Here is a 21,446-nt window from a genome sequence, read left to right on the forward strand (position 1 = left end):
TATTTCTGCAATGGTTGATTAAAATTTTCAAGTCTGTAGCTTTTAATAAGTGATTTATTTTGATCTAGGAGTTTGCACCTAAATGGCATCATTATCATCTACAGAAGCGTGATTAATAATCATCAGTTCAGTTTGCATAACATAATATTTAAACAGTATTGCTTTAATACCGTTGTCAAATTACCTTTTCCCTTTGAGCAACCTTTTGAGAAATCAGAGTAATTGACTTTATAAAGCAGTTCTTGTTACACAGTTTATTTCCATCCCAATCTGCAAACCAAATTTCCCATATCTGACAAGTGAGATTATTTAACTACTTTGTCTACTTACATTTATACTTCTATTTCCTATTTTAACCTCATGTCTTTAATGATCTGAGTAATGTTTTGAATATGCAGTGAAAATAACAAACACCAAATTATACAGTCGCTGTAAATTCATTCAGTAAGCATCATTAACATTGCATAAATTGTTCATCCTAAAAAGTCATCCATGCGTGTAGCGGATTATGATTCTCTTACACGAGGCAGTGAAGTGAAGAATTTCCACTTGAGTTCAAGCAGTGTCACATGTAAATCCCACGCAGCACAAAAACTAATGATATGTCAAACTTAAAAACTTTATTCCTCATCTTCTGAAAGAACTACTTCCAAGTAGACTTTGACCATTTAGACTTTGACCAACGCTCCGAAAGAAAACCAATAGAAACACAACCGGACAGTATTGCTGGAACACTGGACTGCCTCACTTGGCCAGCGCTGTCATTTAGCAGCCATGAACAGAACAGGCTCGTCAGCAGCACTCAACAGGAGTGAGATGAACAACCTGAGGCAACAGCTCTGCTTCTAATATAGGTGCTGAAAGGTGGAGGTGGCCTGCCGCTGTGAACATGTTTGACTTAGCATGTGATGAGTTACCAGGTGTGTCCAGCTCAGGGAACAATATTAGATATGCATGTGACCCACACACAAATGGACAGGTTCTTGTGACATTGAAACCACCGGGTGGTACTAGTGTTGAGGCTGATTAGTGTGAATTCTAGAGGAAATGACAAGACTGTCATCATGCTATTTTATTGCTGCTTCTCGCTTAAAGTGGTATTCATATGGATGTGTCTTCCTTAATTCCCACAGAATCTGTGGTACCAGTGGAATTATCATATCAAAAACCAGTGCAGCTGCAGTTTAGATGTGAGCATGTTGTCCATAAATCTATGTAAATATTTAAGCCACATGTTATAAAATTCTCTTTTGTTTTTAAGACATAGCATTGGTAAGAACAGGATAGACGTGAGGTGTCAGTGACTTTTAATCGCCCAAATCTAATCACCTTGAGCCTTGGTGGACGCGTGGGCCAAATGTAAAGACATTCACTCAAGGCATTGTTGTTATTTTGCATTCACAATGCAAAATGGGACATATCTGAGGTCACAGTGACCTCGACCTTTGACCACCAAATCAAATAATTCATCCTTGAGGCCGAGTGGACATTTGCCAAATTTAAATAAGTGCCCTCAAGGTGTTGCTTTGATATTGCATTCACAAGAAGGGCAGAGATGGAAATACAAAGGACAAGGACAACTAAACAGTATGCCTCTGGCTCCGGCTGTCGCCGGCATGAGGGCGTAAAAAACAACAGACAATAAGGTTGATATTGGACAAATCTGCAAATTTTGGATAATATTTATCAGCAATGGTTTTTAAATCCTGGTCCAGCGAGTTTTTCTTTTACTCTGCTCTTTCCAAGAACGGTATGAGAGAGGTCAGAAAAAAATTAGGTGCGCTTCATTCGTGCTGATCCTTTTTAAAACTGCATTATGCTAACATTATGCTGTGTTGGTGACTGGCTTATAGCTCAGAGTGAACCCTGACCTCCTCACATCCTTCTCGGCCTCATTCCAAACTCCTTCCAGCTCCTCTCAGTGCTGCTTTTGATTGGTCCACAGCACCAACTACAGCGTCAGAGAATAACAACACAAACATGATATGAACATAATAACATAGTGTGGAAAAAATGTACTTTTCTTGTCAACTTTTGTTACAAATTACAGATCCTGACAAAGGCCACATGCCGAAAAGCGTTAATAAAGTTGTTCTTTCTGCAGGTGTTGCAGGCAAGTTGATCTTTTCAAGAAATGGACATTAAAAGCTTCACGAATGAACAGTTTATTGCAGAGCGGGTGGTTTGATTGAACAGGTGTACCCAATAAGCTACACACACACACACACACACACACACACATAGATGTGGAAACACAATAAACCAGAAACAGATTATGGTATCAGATTTATCCCACACCCAGGGATTTGCTTGAAAACAACATGTGCACAGCGTGTGCAATAGTTAACCAACAGTCAGCTCTACATCAGCGCCGGAGAGGCAGGAAGGGGATGAAAGGACAACAAGGCAGACAGCCAGGGACAGAGAGGGACTGTGTTCGCTTTATCCATGTTTGCTCAGTTTAGCGCAGGGCAAATATTAGCCCGTTTGCTCAGCAGCCGTTCTTCTCTACTGGGCTTCAACCTGTCCGCAGAGACTCAAAGGCAAAATGAGAACAAGGAGAGAAGGGATGGGTGGGAGAGAAAGAGCTAGGGAGTTATCAGGGTGACAGATGGAGACAAGTAAAAAGCGGGCAGGAGAAACTGAACAGAGACCAAATGATGGCAGAGGATAAAAAGGGTAAGAGAAAGTAGGAGTTAGAAAGAGGGCAACCTGAGCAATCATCTGACAGTCTGTGGTCCAAATATACATAAGGCTTGTATTTCAGACTTATAGCTTGTCATATTTTATGGTACATGTCTACTTTAGGTCTTTTGATAGAAGCCCGGCATGGTACTTACACTTCAGCTCATACTTTCAGGCAGCTTTTCTTTATCAGGCCCAGGAAAGTGTGCTGTTTAAGTCTGTCCAAACCACACACACACCGTACAATATGTCCATGACTGCTTTCAATTGAAGGTGGTTTGCAGAAGAAAAGAGAAGAAAAGAAATAGAAAGCAAACACATTCATGCGCTTTTTTGCTTTTTTTTTGTTTTGTTTTTTTGTTCTTTGTGGCTGTGTTCTGCAGTGGTGAGGAAAGAAAGAGATAAAGTAGGAGAGCGAAAATGAGGCCGTGAGGACAGAATGTGGAGAAGAGCGGAGAAAACAATGGAGACAGAAAACAGTTTGCTCTTGATTTTGACCGAAGGTCACAGTCATTCCCTTCAATTTCAGCCAGCTGCCTGCCTCACTTCTCCTCAACAGAGAGGAACAGACTGCTCCCGAGTACACACACTAAAACAAACATTAATACACATGTCTCACCCATAACTACACACAAAGTCACACAGCCAAAGTGTGAGAACATCAAAAAGAGAAAGACAAAAAGAAGTAATCTCCCATTTTATTTTTTTCTCGCAGTGTATACTCAGGCATGACAAATTGTCTGTGCAAACTGTAGATGAAAAGCGACAGCGAAGGAGTCAGTGTCTCCTCTGCTGTCTGTCTGTCTGTCTGTCTGTCTGTCTGTCTGTCTCTGCCCCCTTGATACACAGAAATACTACCAAGTATTTGCTTAGCTAAACTGCCTCTTCTTTTGAATTGACTCACTACATGTTTTTACTTGGTTAAGTCCCATTCAATTTATGAACATAATGCAACATGGAGTCTAAGAAAACAACTTGGGGTTAAGTACAGTCTAAAGAAAATAGAATTCTGCAATAGGTTTGCAAGGTTGTTATTTATGTCTACTGTACATTATTTTCTTAGTGCTGTTTGCAACATGGATGTTGTTACTGTATTGCTATTCTTTTCAAACCTAACTGCATTTTAATATCGAACCTTGTTTTGCATATTCATCTCTTTCATAGATCTTCAGAGTTGTGTAAAAACAATTTTAAAAAGTCAGTCACTCAAGCACACTGCTGCGGTGGTTATCGTTATCCCTCAGAAACAGTTGGACTTGAATATTTGTAAAAAAAAAAAATAGAATAGAAAAAAAAAACAGTTCTAAACAGTGAGAACAGCCATGTTTTTGTAAAGAGCCAACTGTACGTGCGTGAGATCGTTATGCATAGCACACATAACATGTTACAGGAAATATATTCTTTAACAGGTTTGCAACACGAGATTACATATGGGGCCGCTTGTGTCGAACATTTAGGGACAAATCCGCCATTTCCTTGTGTATCTGCATGCAATTCAGTAATATTTAGACTAATTATTAAGGTGAAATATAATCTATGGAGTCCTTCAGGAAAAAAATCCAGCCTTTTAGAAGTGTGTTGATATGTATGTCCGTTATAAATGAGGTTAATGTCTTGCTTAAAATAAACAGAAAAGTGATGGTGATTTGTTCATACGTTCAGAATTTGGGGGTTTTGTTCCAGCATCACGTAAGATATTAGGTTAACACTGTGCAACAGAATTAACCCATACAATGTCAGAAAGGATTATTACTGTACAAAGCTACTAAAACAAAAGACAGATTAGGCAGAATATTCAAGGACTCAGCTATCTCACATCACAGTTTGCTGACTGGATGTACGCTGCCAGGCAGAAATGATCTACAAACCTATTTTTTTCTGAGTTGCTCCTTTCTTCGTTGCCCAGCCACGGAGCACTTCTAGGTATCAGCTCTTTCTCTCAGATCACTCACGAGTGAAACCCACAAGAGCTCATGGATCAACTGGGTTCTGCCAAACCCATGTTAGCAACTCCAATCAACACAGTAATGAGCCTCTGGGGAGTGAGGGAGCCGGTGATGAGAGCAGACAGATAAAAACATTGGGGGGGGGGGGGGGGGGAAGCAAGGAAAGGTACAAGCCGAAGTGAGAGAAATGATAATGGAGGATATCTGAAGGTGAGGCAATAGTCATTCCATGTTGAAGAAAGTTGTCTCACTTGTTCTTTTTTTTTTTTTCTTCACTTAAATTGCCAGAAAAATAGGAGATGCTGCCAGCGATTTGGAGGACTTGCAAAGAGAGAAGTGACAGCCATATTGAAACAAAGTAGCATTCAGAAAAACGGTATCCTCGGAGTTTCTTGAGTTTCTAATACTTTTGTAACACTGATAAAATGTCATGTCAGCCATCAGTTATTGCTCCACTTTGTCCCCAGGAAGGTAGTCAGTATAATTAGCTTTGGTGGCAGATGCAGGGATTATTGCCATATCTCAGTGTTTAGTGAATTGATGAAGGATTATGTGGAGCCGGTGAAGTCAAAGGATAATTGAATACAAAAAAAGAGACAAAAAGGATAAAAGGACGTGTCTGGGAAACGTTATTGGTCTTATAAGCCTCTTTGTCCCACTTTAACTGACCCAAACTGACATATACCTACCAATGCCTGGGCCTACTAAGGCTTCTGGGAAAGGGATCAAGAGTGGGTGGATGGGCATTGATTTCTACCACCACAATAACAGAGATCCTTTTCTGGCTTTTCCCTCAAGGAATACGCCCCCACAGCTGCAGCGTTGCAGCTCCCAAACCCTTAATTCTCCTCTTTCCTACCATTTCATCTTACCTTTACCTTCCCGTACTTGTTACTGTTTCTCTCCTCATATCATTGTCACCACCTTCTCCCAGCATTCCTTGTGCGCTTTGCTTCATCCGGCTCCTTCATCTTCTGTCTACTTTATCTTCTCGGTCCTCCACCCATCTCTGGTTAGTGATGAGAAGAGGCACTTGACATGAAACATCTTTGCTCTTTGAAATGTTCAGGTTTCACTTGGGCGTCTTGATAAATTGAATCTGTCTTAACACATCTCTTAGCAGTGAGCGAGTCAGAGATGTAAATGATGATTCTATTTTAGCACTGAGATGGCACACTGCCTTAATATCACCACTCAGATTTAGTCATATTTTTTTACGATAAGGCAGTGAACCACAGACAGGCAAGACTTGATGGATCTCACTTGTGTCCAAAGTGGCAAACTTCTTGAATATAAAACCTTAACAAATGGGAGTTTGAATAGGGGTAGCTGGAGATGCTTTAGTTTAACCAAAAGGTCGTAGGTTGGACACCTGAAGGGAAGGTGGCAATTAAGGAAAATTACAGCTGATTCAGTGTATCACTTAGAACTTAATCAAAATTTAACGTGGGTCCCTGTGTCACGTCAAGCCTAACCTCCACTCCACTGATATCGGAAAAACAGTCCAATCCCCAAATTAAGCCTTTCTTTCTTCTTCTTTTTATTAAAAACATTAAACAAAGCACATTACACAAGATTTGTTTGCATATTGCAAGACAAATTATTACCAGCCACTACAACAAAAGAAGAGAAAATGAATCGATGTCTAGCGTCTGGAAAACTATAGCTTGCAAGAAACAACAATGGGCAGGAGCCTCTGTAAAAATTGTGAGTTATATTTCTTCGTTTAAAATAATCCCAAAAAGAGATGCAAAATCACCAAAAAATGGATGTTATTACAGCCATGTCTAAAGTCACTGCAACAGGATTGATAGTTTGCCCACAAAGGCTTTGGACTGATAGGAACTGATGTATGTTGAAGGCCTTTATTAGATTAGATCGTTTTTCAGAAACCTACCGTTCTTATCTTGACTTACTCGACATACTGTTTGAAAAGGCTGGATTTGTTGTTATTTGCAATGTTTGAATAAGCTTTTCTTACTTCTGGAATGCAACCTAGAATGTCCAGTTTCACTTCAGATTTTTTTAAAAGCTGCTCCTCAAACGCAAAAAAAAGGCTTTCAACTGTACGATCATTTCAAACCAATCGAGCAGGAAAACATGTTTTGTGTGTATCAGCTCTCTGCAGCTTTGTAAACAAGGCCACAGTGTGTGTGTGGTGGGGCTCAGTGTAACCTCGCTCAAGGGCGTTTCGTGTGTGTGCGTGCATGTGTGTGTTTGTTTGCAGCGAGAGGGGAGTAGGCCAGCCAGGATTCAAACCTACAGGTCTGATGGTCATTGTCATGAAGGACACACCACCCTTGCAACAGTTTCACAAGTGCATGACAGTAGAATGCTCTATGTTTACATGTTTGTGTGTATGTTCTGCTTGAGATTGGAGGCTGACATGAAATGAATTAGGAATGCTAGCTGACAACATAATTAGGATTATAGAGGATGATGATTTGGCTGATTTGTTTTTTTTCCCTCTTTACTTTTCTAGCATAAATGCTGCTCCTCTCTGCAGTATTTTGACTTGCAGCCAGGGTGTGTGTGTGTGTGTGGGTGTGTGTACTCTAAGACAAATGGGCAAGCCCAGTATGAGTCATGCTCGAATTGGAGATTCAGTATCACACACACACACACACACACACACACATTACACATCTGTCTATCTCATTGATTTTTCAATGAGATCTGATTCTCCGTCGGAGCGGCTGCTCATCGTTCTCAGGGCAGGAAAGAAAAGATAGCCGTGACCACTGTTGCTGAAAAGAGGCAAAGAAAAGAAAGAGTTGTGGGAGGAATGAGGGAAGGGGAGATAACGTGCTATTAAGATGAGGAGATGGGGGCAACTCTCTCAAGGTGACTTGGTGCCTGAGACCACGGCAAACATACAAATGAGTTGAGCAGAGCAGAAACAGAGAGAAGGTGTGGTAAGGGAAACCAAGCATATCCTCTCTGCAAAGTGACTGTTTTGTCGCTGCCTCTCCCCTGCCACCCAAATTGAAACGACACACACATGCAGATGTGTGCGTATGTGCCCTGTGTCATTTCGTGGCGAAGGCAACAGGAGGAGACCTGTTCCTGACCTCTAACGGCTGTTAGCATTTCCTCTCTTTGCCACAGACACTGAGGATGAGAGGTGAACGGACAGTGGGCTGATTTTGCCAGCGAGGAGTCTGGATACATGTTATGCAACAGCCTATTTCTTCTTACATAACGCTGCAGTTTCAGGGTGGAAGATTAGCCCCGCTATACTGTTTTCCTCGTAGCAGATGCCACAGCTGATCCTCACTCACAGTCATTATGCATACTTGTTGACAAGCTGCTTTACCTGTACAGAGGGGAAACTACCCTCAGAAAGGAGATGCAGAGATTCCGTGTCATCATAAAAATGAGAGCGGCGTCCGTATTTTTTTCTATGACTGCAAATAGCACATAAAATCTGACATTAATGCAGAGAGGTGGCATGTAAGTTAAAATGCTTGCTCACGCTATAGTATTATGAAATATTAAAATGCCTTACACCATGTGGAAATGTCAGACGTGTGTGTGTGTGTGTGTGTGTGTGTGTGTAGGTCCACAGAAATAGAAGGCACAAAAAAAGCTTTTTCGTTGAGCATCCAGTAAAAAAATGTATTTATCAGTCTTTTCTCTGTCCGTGCTGCTCCGCTGGCTGATTCATTCGCTAATAAATGCTTCAGCTCTGCATACTTACACTGGTATGTCAAGTTAGGCTCAAGCAGATACTGGCTGTGATAGATCATTATTGGGGAAATGAGAAAAGAAGCTGATGATTAGTTTGCATTTCTAGCACCCACGGGACTATTAATATAAAATCTGTCAAACCAAATCATCAGCATCAGCAAATTCCCCGAGCTGGTCAGCCTCCGTTTCTCCACGGTTCTTGAGGCACGTTGATACAGCAAAATGCAAAAAAACCCTGTGAGGGATTTTAAACAACTGCGACTGTGGTAGGGCAGAGTCTTGCTGAATCCACCCTCCATTTCATCCAGCAGTTGCATCTCTGTTGTTTTCTCCTTCTAATCTGCCTGTCTGGCACTTGTATCAGATCTAAGAGGGAAATGCAGAGCGACGTTAACGAAAGGCAAATAGATAAAGATGAAGATGTGTGTGGAGATGAAGCTGTGGGGAGAGTTGGAGAAGAAGTGGCTCACAATTAAGTTGTTTGTAAAGAAATGAAACCAAGAAACAAATCCTTCAAAATTAATTCAAATTCTTCTTTTGTCTAGTTTTCCCCTTCTTAATTTACTACCAGCGAGTGCAGCTGAGAGGGGAACCAGATCTTGACATCTTCAAAAGGAGCTTTGATCTCAAAGCACCTTGAGGCCCTGGAGGATCATCAAGGTTTCCTCTGTCCTTTTATCACACAGTGTTTCTCTGTGCCCCTTGCTCCTCCTCCTCCTCCACCGTTCCCTCTTCCATCTCTGCTTGGCGAGATCAGGGAGAGCTCTCTGAGGCTGCCTGATAACCCTGATACACACACGACAACTGCGGCCTCATTCTGGCGCCGCCTCATTCACATTCCGCTCTCGCCGGCGGAGTTTACCTTGACGTGCTCTCGCACACGGCAAGGTCATGTTGAAATATTTCATATGGAGATTCTCACAGTTTTCCACCACTGCTCCTTCTCATCCGTGGCAGCTGAACAGAATTCCAAGGCCTATTTTCTTTATCTTTGAAAGGGAAGGAGAGACTTAATGAGAGGATTACAAAAAAAATTGCTTGGTTTTTTTTTTGGGGGCAGCTAAACTCCGTCGTCATCAGTGTGAAAAGCTGATCAGCAGTTTCTTCATGGTGAAAAACATGTTTTTTTGTGTGTGTGTTGTGCTCAGATCTTAGGTATTTGCCAAGGACAGCAATTTATGCTTGAGTTATTATAATAATATTCAGGAGCAAATATTTGAGCTTCTTATCAGATAGGACCTTTTTGAGTAAAAATTAATACAGCAAAACCTAAAGGCAGGTATTTTTACCATCTGAGATCTATAATTGGTTAATTGAACCACAGGATCTCTTAAGCTTTGGTGTCCTCCCCAGGCACTTCAGCTTTGAATCAGACGTAATTGAAAATGTATAATAAAGTAGAGCTCTTTCTAGTTGTCTGTGGACCCCCTACCTGCACCACTGATTGCCCACAGAAAGAAAAGTAAGATGAGTTAACCTCTAGATGAAAGAGCGAAAATGTAACATTCATACTCCAGACATTAGCCGACAGCTGCGGCAGATTAAGGGCTGCTAAGCAGTAGTTTAGAAGCTGTGGCGTTAAAAAAGCAGCCAGGGCTTATTGTCAGTTACCTAGCAGTCCCTTCATTTTAGTGTTGCAGGCTTGACTGCTCCCAGTCATTCAAAGAGTTTTTTTTTTTCCTTCTGTTTCCAGAGATATGTTCGCTTAAGGGAAATAGCCATTAAAATGTCATTACTGCTACACTAAAATCATTTTTAAAAAAAGCACCGGTTCCCGGCGGCTTCCCACCGTAATGGGCTCAATACATTCCCCCAACACCAGGAGGAACCCTAATGTTGCGGAACACAAATGCTAATCTCTCTATAAATATCACTCAAATTCACTCTCCCTTCTGCTTTTCAGTCATAATAACACGGATTCATTCTGCTTTGGCCTGGCAAATTGAATTAATTCTGCAGGCAAAGGTGTTATGATTATTCTAAGCTTCCTACTGCGTGGGCTATAATAGAGATGATCCACTCGATCCAAAAGCATTTCGCTCACCCTCTCCATTTTGTTATTGCAGTATCTTAAGGTATCAGTGGTCAACGCTTTGATTAAATTTTCATTCACATGGTTTTTGGCAGTGTTCGTATTCTTAGAATCAGTGGTGGAGAGTGGGCAGACGGACTGCAGGGGTCAGTCCATAACATGGATCAATTGATTAAGTGCCTAAGAAGCTGGAAGCAATTTGACATTTGAGATGAGATTCAAGCCTCTTGCAGAATGAGATCATCTGTGGAGCAGTGCATCAAGCTCCACTCTGAGAAACTCATCCTGGTCGAACTTACTTCTTATCATCGCTGAGCACTCAGATATATGTCCGGTTCCTTTCGCTTCCACACACTGATTCTTCTTGTTTATTCTGACTGTTCACACTGTGTCCTATACTCTGCTGATCCCTACACATTAATCACCAGCACTTTCACTCGCACTGCCTTTTGAGCATGCTCAATTAATAGCCTAATCACAGCTGTCATCAGTGCATGGCCAAGCTGTGGGTTTGGCTGAATACCGTACCCACTTTATAGAGCACCAAGGAGTGGTTGGGCTGCACATAAATTTGGCTGTGATTATACTGCTCATTAACTTACAGTACAACCTCTGCACTTATTTACTCAATTAACTTGCTATTTTAAGTTCTGTTAACATTAGGGTGTATTATTTTTTTTAAATACTTAATCAGCCATGAATAATGGAAAATCGCTGCGAGCTCAAGATACATTTTCACCTCTGAATATTTGGCATATGGAAGGTGGCTGAAGAAATGCACATCGCTGGTGAAATAATGGAATCAGCGAAGTTGCTGCTGGAGTGGGCAGTGAGCAAAAGTAACGCCGTCTGCAAATGAGCGTGACCAGTAGTGACAACCAGGAAGTGTTTGTGCCATAAGTATTGGCAGTGGGGAAGTCGCAGCTCCGAATCTTTTAGCTGTGCCGGACAAACCTGCAGCTGAGGATTTACTGCGAGACAGAGAGTTGCTTTCTGGTATGTCGTCCGTCTGTTTCTGTGGCTCTCTGGCAGACTCTAACTCTGTAAATGACTTTGACCTTTCCTGGGACTGAGGACAGGAACCACAGAGGGAGAGAAGAGAGGTGGCGGGAGATGAGAGTAGAGTAGGCGGTTGACTGTAATAAACTCGAAGCAGTGGGCGGCTGTCAACACTAATAGATGGGAGAGGGGAGGGGGTCACCGGGTTGATGAATACTAAAGGTGCCTGAGTCCTCAGCAAGTACTCTGTTCTTTACCAGTCGGATGTGTGAGATCTGATTTTCACAATCTACAGGCACTAAGGGCCTCTCTGGTGACTCAAGGAAAATATATTTCTATATTATAGAATTTTTAATATATTTTGCCAGAACAGCTAAAGATTTATCATGTGTACTGCGTTATCATGGAGAGTGGATATTGACTGGACTTCTTTGCTTTAATGTAATGTACAAAAACATACAATACAACAACTGTTGTAACTGTACCTCCTGATACGCAGTGTTGGATAGTAATATTACTGCTGATTAACACTGAATATTAGAAGGTCTATTATTACTGTATTAACATTACTTTTCCCAGTAACAACGAGTGACAAACAAAATTTCAATAATAATATTACAGCTACTCCCTCCATTAACAACAAGTCATAACTTTACTGGAACATTCATTATTTTGTCCCCACAGCAAAGATTCATTTGAAATCCGACATTTAATATTTCGCAAATGCATGTGACTTGTAGCAGCACCAAAAACAGTAAGCTGGAAGTGCTCAGTGGAAATATTTCGACGTCAAGAGGTGATAAGAACATTATTGTAAACATGTAAATTGTGTAAATATTATGAAGACATCACTGAGTAAAGCTCATGGTGATTCGTCCCAACAAAGATGAGCCCTTCGGTGGCTCACACACTATAACACCGTGACTTGAACCTACGACCTGGGACTTGTAAACAAGTTTAATTTGATCACACAATACGAAAATGTCTGACCAGCTAAAATATTTTTACCAGTGTCGGAAAAAATGCAGCATGCAAATGGAGAATCTCGGTCGCATGCGCCTCTCAAGCTGGAGCTGTGCGCATACATGTAGTTGAAGCAATGGCAGAAAAGCAAGACTGATCTAACTAATCTCCATCCCCCAAAAGAGAATTTAAAATCAGCAGTGTGAGATTACTTTGGATATCCTATAAAAAAAAACAACCAGGGGTTGTTCTCCCAGTTTGTGAAGGCAAAGTGGCTGCTAAAGCAGGAAACCATGAAACATGTTTGCCCGTCTTTAAGAACACCATCCCTCCACTCAGATCAAAGTGTGCGTCCCGTTTATGACGTTAATCCCTAATGAAAAAACATGTGGATGTTTAAACATTGATTTTTATTTTATTTTTTTTTAACACAAACTTTCCGGACTCCGTATGTGTGTGTGTGTGTGTGTGTGTGAGAGAGAGAGAGTTAAAGGAGCAGACAGGATCAGTCAGGCTGTCATGCACCTACAGTAAATCATGACTTTAATCCCCCAAAAAACAAGTGTCATTGAAGTTTACACATTGCAGCTGACATAAATTTGTGTGTAAGTTAGAGGTGCTGCTAATACTGTATGTTAGACAGTAAGGGAGCACAGTATTCGCAACGCAATTTCCTTGTTCTGAGCCATTTGGATGGAAGCAAACGAGAAAACACTCATAACGACATAAGAGACTTGAGACTTGACGTGGACTTGCAAAAGTGACTTGTGACCATCGTTTAGACCCAAACTTCTCATCTTATGCTAATATATCATATTATAATGAGTATTACAACAAGATGCTTTTACCAAGGTCATTTTGAACAGTGAGTAATGAGTAATGCAAAACATATTACTTTTTTAACACTATTCCAAACACTGAATTTGGAAAGTTTGAGTGTAATCTTTCCTGCAGGTGCATACTGTAATTCTAACAATGGTATCTCTCGTTCTTTCTGTAGGAACGGGGAAAGATCGGCGTGATCTTCAACGTGGGAACAGACGATATAACCATCGAGGAGAGTGCGGTGATGGTGAGCGACGGCAAATATCACGTGGTGCGATTCACGCGCAGCGGTGGCAACGCCACGCTGCAGGTGGACAACCAGCCTGTCATCGAACGTTTCCCCTCAGGTAGGAAGAGGACGGTGAATTTTGGGACTTGGGGGAACCATCGCAGTGTGAATTCTCAAATAAACTGCATAACACAGTGGAGAGAGAAAAAAGGAGCCTACTTACTTACAGCATAGAGATTATTAGGTAATTCAGCCTCCCATGTGCCTCTAAATGTGTTCTTTTGTAGCACATTCTTAAGGTTCTGGCTTATTTATTGTGACATTCATATTTAGAGCATGCTCGCATTATTCTAGGTGATTAAGTCGGCTTCTGGTCTAAAAGGCAGGAAGAGCCAAACAGCCTTCCTCAGGCAAGCAATCTCCCATCTAAGAGCATCCAGCTCTGCATTTAGTCCACCATTGTAGCTGCTGGCACCGTGAAAGGCAGCGTTGAACTGAGGCCAGCGCCATGTGAACACGCAGGTATGGCTGATGATGAGCATGGGTTTTGGACTGAAAACAGAGGGAGGACACCTCATGCTGGGAAAGTATGCGGAGGTGTTTATAAGTCATGCCTCAGCTCCAAGATAAACACAGCCGCAACATCATTACACGTACAGACTTTAAACGAGGGCAAACACCCGATGAGTCACTCACTGCTGGGAGCGTACTAATTCCCCAGCTTGTTGTTTAACTATAATCACGGTATTCTATTTTGGCCTGAATTATGAGGCTATTTTTGCCCGTGCAGAAGCTCTTGCTTAATTTCTCTCTCCATTGTGTTTTCATCTTTGTTCATGGTTGTTCAAAGGAAGACATTTTGTGTTTCCATGAGTTTGCATTTGGTAAACAGCACGCTAAGCCAGGCTTTATTGCCTGCCAGTGTTAGCTAATAATCACCATGTGAATGACTAATAGCCTGAACACTAATATAGAGTTTTACAAAGCCTTGGATCTGGCGCGTTCGTGTCTGTGGGACCGTTTGGCCCAATAGCGTTTCTATCGGCATCGGTGTCCGACATGAAAATCTTCCTCCCCGCTAAAGTCAATTTGTTTCGTGTCCTTTGTCTAAAAGAAATGTCTATGTATCAGCATTGTTTCAAACAGCAGGGTAGAGTGCTGCTAATGTGGCCATGATATTTACTGTAGTTGACATATAGAGCAATGGGACTGTGACATTCTCTGTCACAGCAGTGATCCCATATTTTGAGGCTTTGTTTTGGCATTGAGGGAAGCATATTCTGTTGCTCATCCATCAGCACAGCGAGGCCGGACTGAGGGGCATGCATCACAGCCAGAAGAGGAAGCGCCCTGTGACAGTTCACTCTTTTCAGTTATTATTATGATGGAAATGCAGCCTTTTCGCTACATCACATGCTCCAAAACAGGAGGCTTCAACTAACAATAGCACTAACCGCTTATGAAAAAAAAGAAAAAGAAACAGCAGAGCAGCCTGTTAACATTGGCAAGTGAGTGTCATCATCTAAATTTGTTTTGTTTCATCAAGAAACATTAATGCACAGCACATATTTGATTCCTTTTATTCCTCTCCCCACCCTCCTCTGCACCGCTGTCGTTGTCTTTGTCAAACAGTTCTTCGCTTTCCCTCTGCTGATCAAAAATTGGTTTTAGCCTTGTTAGTTTACTGGATGAGTTTTGTGTTTGTGTGCCAGGGACTCGACCCTATCTGAAGTTGTGAGAGGTTACGGGGACTGAGAGGAAAAAAAAAGAATAGAGGTTGTTTGAGAGAATAGCTTTGATTTATCTATGTGAGCCACACACACACAAACTATTTTTGGGCGCCCACTTTGATGGTTCCAGCCGTCATCGTATGGTGGGGTGGCGTGCTGGGGAAAACAGAGATGTTGCACATTTGCAAAGCAAAACCTCAGATGAGGCCGAGGCACAGAAGGGCGAAGAGCGAGTCTCTAACTGAAACAGAAGGTGTGCAAACAGAGGGAGTGAAGTTAGAGTTTGTAAATAGAAGAAAGAAGAAAGGGGGGGAGCTCCCCCCGTTGGAACGAGTTCCTGTGACCTAGATTAGAGATGCAGACATGTTCTAATTCTCTAAACGAAACAAAATACTCACAACATATTCAGACCAACTCCATTTTCTTGACGCTTGTATTATGCGGTATCATTGTCTTGTTTTCCCAGTGGGACACTGAAAACATCTTTAAACGTCCATGTAGCCAGATTTAGACACACACACAAAAAAAAGTTCTTACCTGATGCCATATTTGTTAGGTTCAACTCAAAAAACAAGGATGCACAGTTTCCCCAGAGGGATTGTTGTGACCCACATCAGGCAGTCTCATTAGGTTGTTATTCCATTTTTGAGCCTTTCTAATGCTTTCTGCATATGCAGAATTATGTGTGTGATTTCATCCTTTTTTTTGACAATGGCTTAAGAATTGTAAGGTTTACCAGGGAAAGACAAGGACAGTAGAGATAGAAGAGAGAATGTAAACCAGCCATTTTGCACGAGAAACACAGTGACAGTGTAATTGAGGCCTCTACCAAAAAGCTTTTTAGATTCAGAAGTGTTTGCATTCAGCGCCTCCATTAAGACCCTGGCTTGCCAGCAGCAGGCTTACAAACACAAGGCCATTGCTAGGGGATGATTTGGAGAGACAGGATGTTGACTGCAAACATGGTCGTCACGGGTCAAGCCCATTCAGCGGAGAAGCAACACGTCCCCTGATGTCCACGAAGTGATGTTTGTAGTCCTCAGGGAGCGTGTGTCTGTTGGTGATTTTGTCCGTGTCGGATTCGACGTAGTACAGTGTGCGTGTCTATCTGCGCGCATGACATTGCGCATCTCGTGTGTGTCATGCTCATTTCGTTCTTTATTTTGCATCTGTGTGTGTGCGTGCACGCGTTTGATGGACAGAGAGCAGACAAAAAGTGTCGGAGGAGCTTGCAGCTACCTAATCCAGTGTGTCAGGTGTCCCCAGTGGGTCCTGCTGCAACAGTTACTGGCCCGCCACACCTGTCATATTCCCAATATGGCAGACTGGCTCGATAAGAACACCCCTGTGTCATACTGAGCATCCAAACCTGGCTACAGATGAATAGGCAGATGTTAGCAGCCGTGCCATACGGACTATAATTGTACTATTTCACACTTGATTCGCTTTATTTACTAGTCATCTGCTGATGGAAAAGCAGCAAACCTAAGGTGGCTAGTTGTTTTTTTTTTTATGGGTTCAAACACCACTAAGACTCATCACTGTTCTGAATTAATCCTAAAATCTGAGTGAACATTAATGTGTTTTGTCTGTCTCAACCTATCAGCTGCCACCATTGAACATCAAATGAGTGATTGACCTTTACTTAAAATGTTGTCTGTAGTTGGTGTTTGTTTAGGTTAAACACTGAATCGGTATAAATATCTGCAAATAATGGATCAGTGTTAGGGCCCAAAACTGGACCAGAACCCCCCCCCTAAATAAAAAGACACCACATAAAAGGAAACAGCCCTCTGTTTTGTATCCGGGGTTTTTGGTTTCAGTGTCATACATTATTTCTCAAATAAAAAGGAATATTAACGGGGATTGATGAAGATGAATTGAATTAGCTTGGTTCCCCGATCTAATACTGACCAGTAGCATATTGCAACTAGTGATTATTATTTGTAGTCAAATCAGCCACTGCCTAGTGAAGGATAAATAGAATACACATTGACAAAAGCCCAGGATGTGTTTACTTAAGTGATGTCTTTTAATCGCAATGAATTCAACTTGTAGAGGTAGGAAGAAGAACGTCTCATTTCCTCTTCTCGAAGTCTGGATTTAAGAGGTATATATACAACACTGACATTAAGTGTTAATTCAAAAGATGACTATATTAATCCCTCTCTTATGAGAAGCTTGCTGCCCGTCCAGCAGCAACACAACAATCCGGCTAAGAGAATTAAAGAGATTGTGAGGTAGGGGGTTGATCCCCGGCTCCTCCGGTCACATGTCGAAGTGTCCTTGAGCAAGACACTGAACCCCAGTGCTCCCAGTGAGCGTTGGTCCCATTGGTGTGTGAGTGAGGTGAATGAAAAGCAGTGTAAAGGGCTTTGAGTGCCACTAGGTAGAAAAGCGCTATATAAGAGCAGACCAGACTAAGACCTACAGGAAAAAATATGTTCCTTCATGGTGAGGAAAGCGTGTACTTGTGTTTTGATGTGTATTTATAAGTTTCGTGTTACTTAGGCCAGATTGAGAGACTCTGTGCATAGTTCCAGAGTGTACAGTAAGGACGTACCGTCTCTCCCTCACACTTCCCCTTCATCCTCCCATCTTTGCTCTTTCACTCAGATCGCCTCACATTACACATCACACACCCTCATTGTGATTATAGTAATTCAGCACAGTAAATTATGACATTAAACTAAGAAGGGGGATTCTGGAAAGATCCATTCATTTCCTCTAGGGTTTATACCACACTTGGCATTTGGACTTCACTGCTGTGCCCCCTGAGCTTTGGATAATCATTATGCATTTTACAACTGTAGTTATATTATCACCATTACAGCGTATTGGCTGTGATTACCATATTTTGCCTCATAACTGTGTCATTATAAGCAATGATAGTGCACAGTGCACTGTCTTTGTTCCGCACTTACTGTTTCTTTCGCGCTTGCCAGCGTTTAGAGGCAGTAGATTCGGGTATAAAGTTGTCACTTTACTTAAGTTTCTCGCCGGGCTACAGCTGAGCAGAATTAAAAAGAGGAAGTGGCAGTGGCAGGGGTAATGCATGGATGGAGGGGGCTGACGGCAGGGGATATCGAGGGTAGAAAAGGGAATAGTACTCTACAGCAAAGTGCTGGGGATACGTTGCTGAAAAAATGATGGACTGAAGGAGAAGAGAGAAGAAGACGTCGGGTGGAAAAAAGTGTGATGCATGCTGGAAGCTAGCTGCTGTCACTAGGCTGTGATGGATGAGGCTGAATAATAGGTGCCCCACAAATTGGATTGCATCACAGCTGGGAAACTACACACCAAAGACCAAACCCAAATTCCTTGCTACCTGAAATCCTCTCAGACACAACAATGCTCATTCTTAGTAGACCAACACACCACTTAACGCAAATCATAAATCAATCAATCAGCAAAAGAAGGAGCAGAGACAAACAAAGCTCCGGTCATTCCTTTTTTTTTTTTTTATTCTCTAAGGCTTGAAAGCTGACCATTAGAGGGAGGGAAGAGGGAAGAAGAGAAGTATGGATTCACAGGGGAAGAGCCTCTTTTTGTGCCAGACAGGTCAGCTCCAGCTCTTCTGCCTGAGCTGTTAAGGTGTTCTTACTCCTCAGATAAATGGTCTACGAAAAGGGGTCAACAAAGCTCTCGGCAGTGCTCTCTCCTTCCACATACCCCTCTTGATCATCGTCTTTATGTCCTCACTGTTTCTCGATATCCATCTTTGTCTTGGCAACCCCCATGCTCAAAGAAAAAGAAAACCAAGCGCGAATAAGCAAGGAAGACGGAGAGGTGGTGTGAGGAGGGTCAAGGAGAAGACCTGCTGCTGTTACCCCTTAAGGAAAAGCAATATGAAAGCACTCAACAGTGCCAGTTAAACGCTAAAAGTAGGGAGAGAGGAGCAGGATTAGGACAAAAGGAGGGGAGGGGCACTCTGTACATGACAACACAGGCAAACAAATGGATGGAGGCACGTTGACTTTAGCTGAGCACACACTAGATTTCACTTCACTAGCTCGAGCCTCCAAACAAAGACCATGGAAGCAGACCTGTGTGATTCTGAAGGTCCACTGAGCAGCAGTTGATAGATGAGAGCATGGGGTGGTGCACTGTGGTCATCTTTACCATCTCTATAAGCTGTAAGATGGACTCATTTATCTGTTAGCTTGTACTGCAGTATAGTGAAAAAACAACTTATTTACCCAGAATCTTTACAGCCTTTGAGACCACATCCCACTCCCAGCAGTGGAAAGTAACAGAATATTTAGCGGGGGGTACTAGTATTTCTTTAGCTATTTCCATTTTATGAGCATAAATAACATAATTCTACTTTTACTTACTTTTGATCTGTACTCCTCTGTTTAGGCTTTTGGCTCCACAGCATTTGTACTTTCATACTTCGTCATATTTTCTATATATATATGTATCTCCACAGATTGAACTACAGTGAAATGACTGACTTAGATTAACTAACTGATTGAACATCACAACTTCAGTGAAGGTAGGATTCATTGAAATGCCAATTTATAGATTGGATTCATTTTAGCAAGTCTACCAAATAAATTGTAAAGCTCAAGTGGCCAATTAATAACTGAGTGCCTGACTTTGATATGTTACTACTACAATATGGATCTTAACCGAATGCGACCGAGACTTGACCAGCCCCCCGCCCTCCCGCTCCACTGTGTTGTTCTACCATCTGCCATGCTCTGCACAGCAAGCCCCAAAACTTACTAATCAGGCAGAAATTGCTAAAAAAAAAAGTCTTGCTCAGAAAGTGTATCAACACTTCTCCCTATTATGTTGTTAGTATAAAAAGAAACAATTTCTAGCCAAAAAAAAAAAAAAAAAGAAAGAAAGAAAATGACAACTGTTACATATTGTAATTTTAAGAAAGTGATCTGAACATTCTGTCGATAGTGAAGAGGAGAATGGCCCCATGAGGTAGCTCAGTGATTCTGGTAAATGCTCATTGGCTAAATTAACATATAAATTAAAGAGATTGTTCAATAATCCTTGCAGTTATCGGTGTTAACAGGTGGAGTTTTTAAAGCCATACTCCTGTTTAATAACCCCCCCCCCCCAATGCAAAAAACGCTGCATCTGCTTGTCCATCCTTCTGATATGACGCACGGCTGTCATTTGCCATTGTTTGGATTTTTTTCACTTATTATATTTAGAAATGTGCAGCACAGAAAAAGTAAGAAAGAGTTAATTGAAGTCAGCCAGCTTAGTCACTTGTCACTGATGACAGCCCCCCACCCCCCCCACCCCTCTTTATGCAGACTCTTATTGGGCCTCTGGTGCTCTGCGCCTATATGTGATTGGATCTTGCACAGTTGGAAGGTATCTCCAATTATTGGCCTGTGGCTATGGGATGATAGAGAGAGAGAGAGAGAGAGCAGGGAAATAGTAAAGGAAGTAATGATGAGGAGAGGGAGAGACACAGCTAAGTAGTGCAGTGCAAGAGAGGGAAAAGATTGCTCTGGGTAATTAGAAAAGTGACAACTTTGATTTCCACATGAGTGGGGGGCTCACTCCGGCAGCCACCCTCGCACAAATCCTCTGTGGCCGAGATGAAAGGTGGTGAGGATCCTGTCAGAGCGAGAAGAGAGAGTGGAAGAAAAGAAAACGAGCCGTTGAATTGATAACTGCTGCACAGATGAAAGATGAGTGAGCAGCTAAAACAGTGAGATATCAGTTTCAAATGCAGCGCTGGGCCATGTATTTACATTGAAGAAAGGTGTGTGATGGGAAAGGAAATGGCTCGAATTTCCCACATTGCTTCACATGAAGAAACACAACTTTTCTGCAATTTAAGGATTAAAAGAGTTGGGGGAGAAAACCAAACATCGGTTTATAATGTGCATTTTTTCTAACTTTGAAACCTTAAAATTATGTTTACTAATAAATATTTCTTTATCAGACACTGGTTGCAACAGTTATTTTACCAGACTTGACCACTTTTTAAAAATCTGTAAAAGCTGTGGAACTTAACGAACAAGTCCTCTGCACTGGGAACATGGGGCAGTGGTTTTCCCTCCCTGTTTGCTCTGAAAAACACCCAGTGGATATGAGAGTGATCCATCTAAAGTTACCTAATTTAAAACAGAATGAGGCTAGCCGACAGAGAGAAGTTTCAGTGAGAGGGAGGGAGAGGGGGGGGGATGGCTGGTGGCCAATCGTCTCCAATGTAATCTCCATTCTTGTGGATGGATTTCCAATGTGGGTGTCCTGTACAAGGGCATCTGGCTGCCTGCAGAGCTACAGGATACACATTTGGCTCCTTGGAGAGTCTACACACACACACACACACACACACACAAACATGCACGCACACGCACTGATAT

The 21,446-nt window shown here is 42.0% G+C and overlaps 1 protein-coding gene across 16 annotated transcripts in view; it reads left to right on the forward strand.

Moving 5' to 3' along the window:
- nrxn2b (neurexin 2b) overlaps window positions 1-21,446 on the forward strand; it is a 628,821-nt gene that overhangs the window by 572,894 nt on the left and 34,481 nt on the right. For all 16 annotated transcript variants that reach the window (XM_067524264.1, XM_067524265.1, XM_067524260.1 and 13 more), the window contains one exon: window positions 13,316-13,487. In XM_067524264.1, coding sequence (XP_067380365.1) covers window positions 13,316-13,487 — 172 coding nt within the window. The remainder of the gene's footprint in view (window positions 1-13,315; window positions 13,488-21,446) is intronic.

This window comes from Channa argus, chromosome 12 (assembly GCF_033026475.1).
Source record: "Channa argus isolate prfri chromosome 12, Channa argus male v1.0, whole genome shotgun sequence".
Taxonomy (NCBI): Eukaryota; Metazoa; Chordata; class Actinopteri; order Anabantiformes; family Channidae; genus Channa; species Channa argus.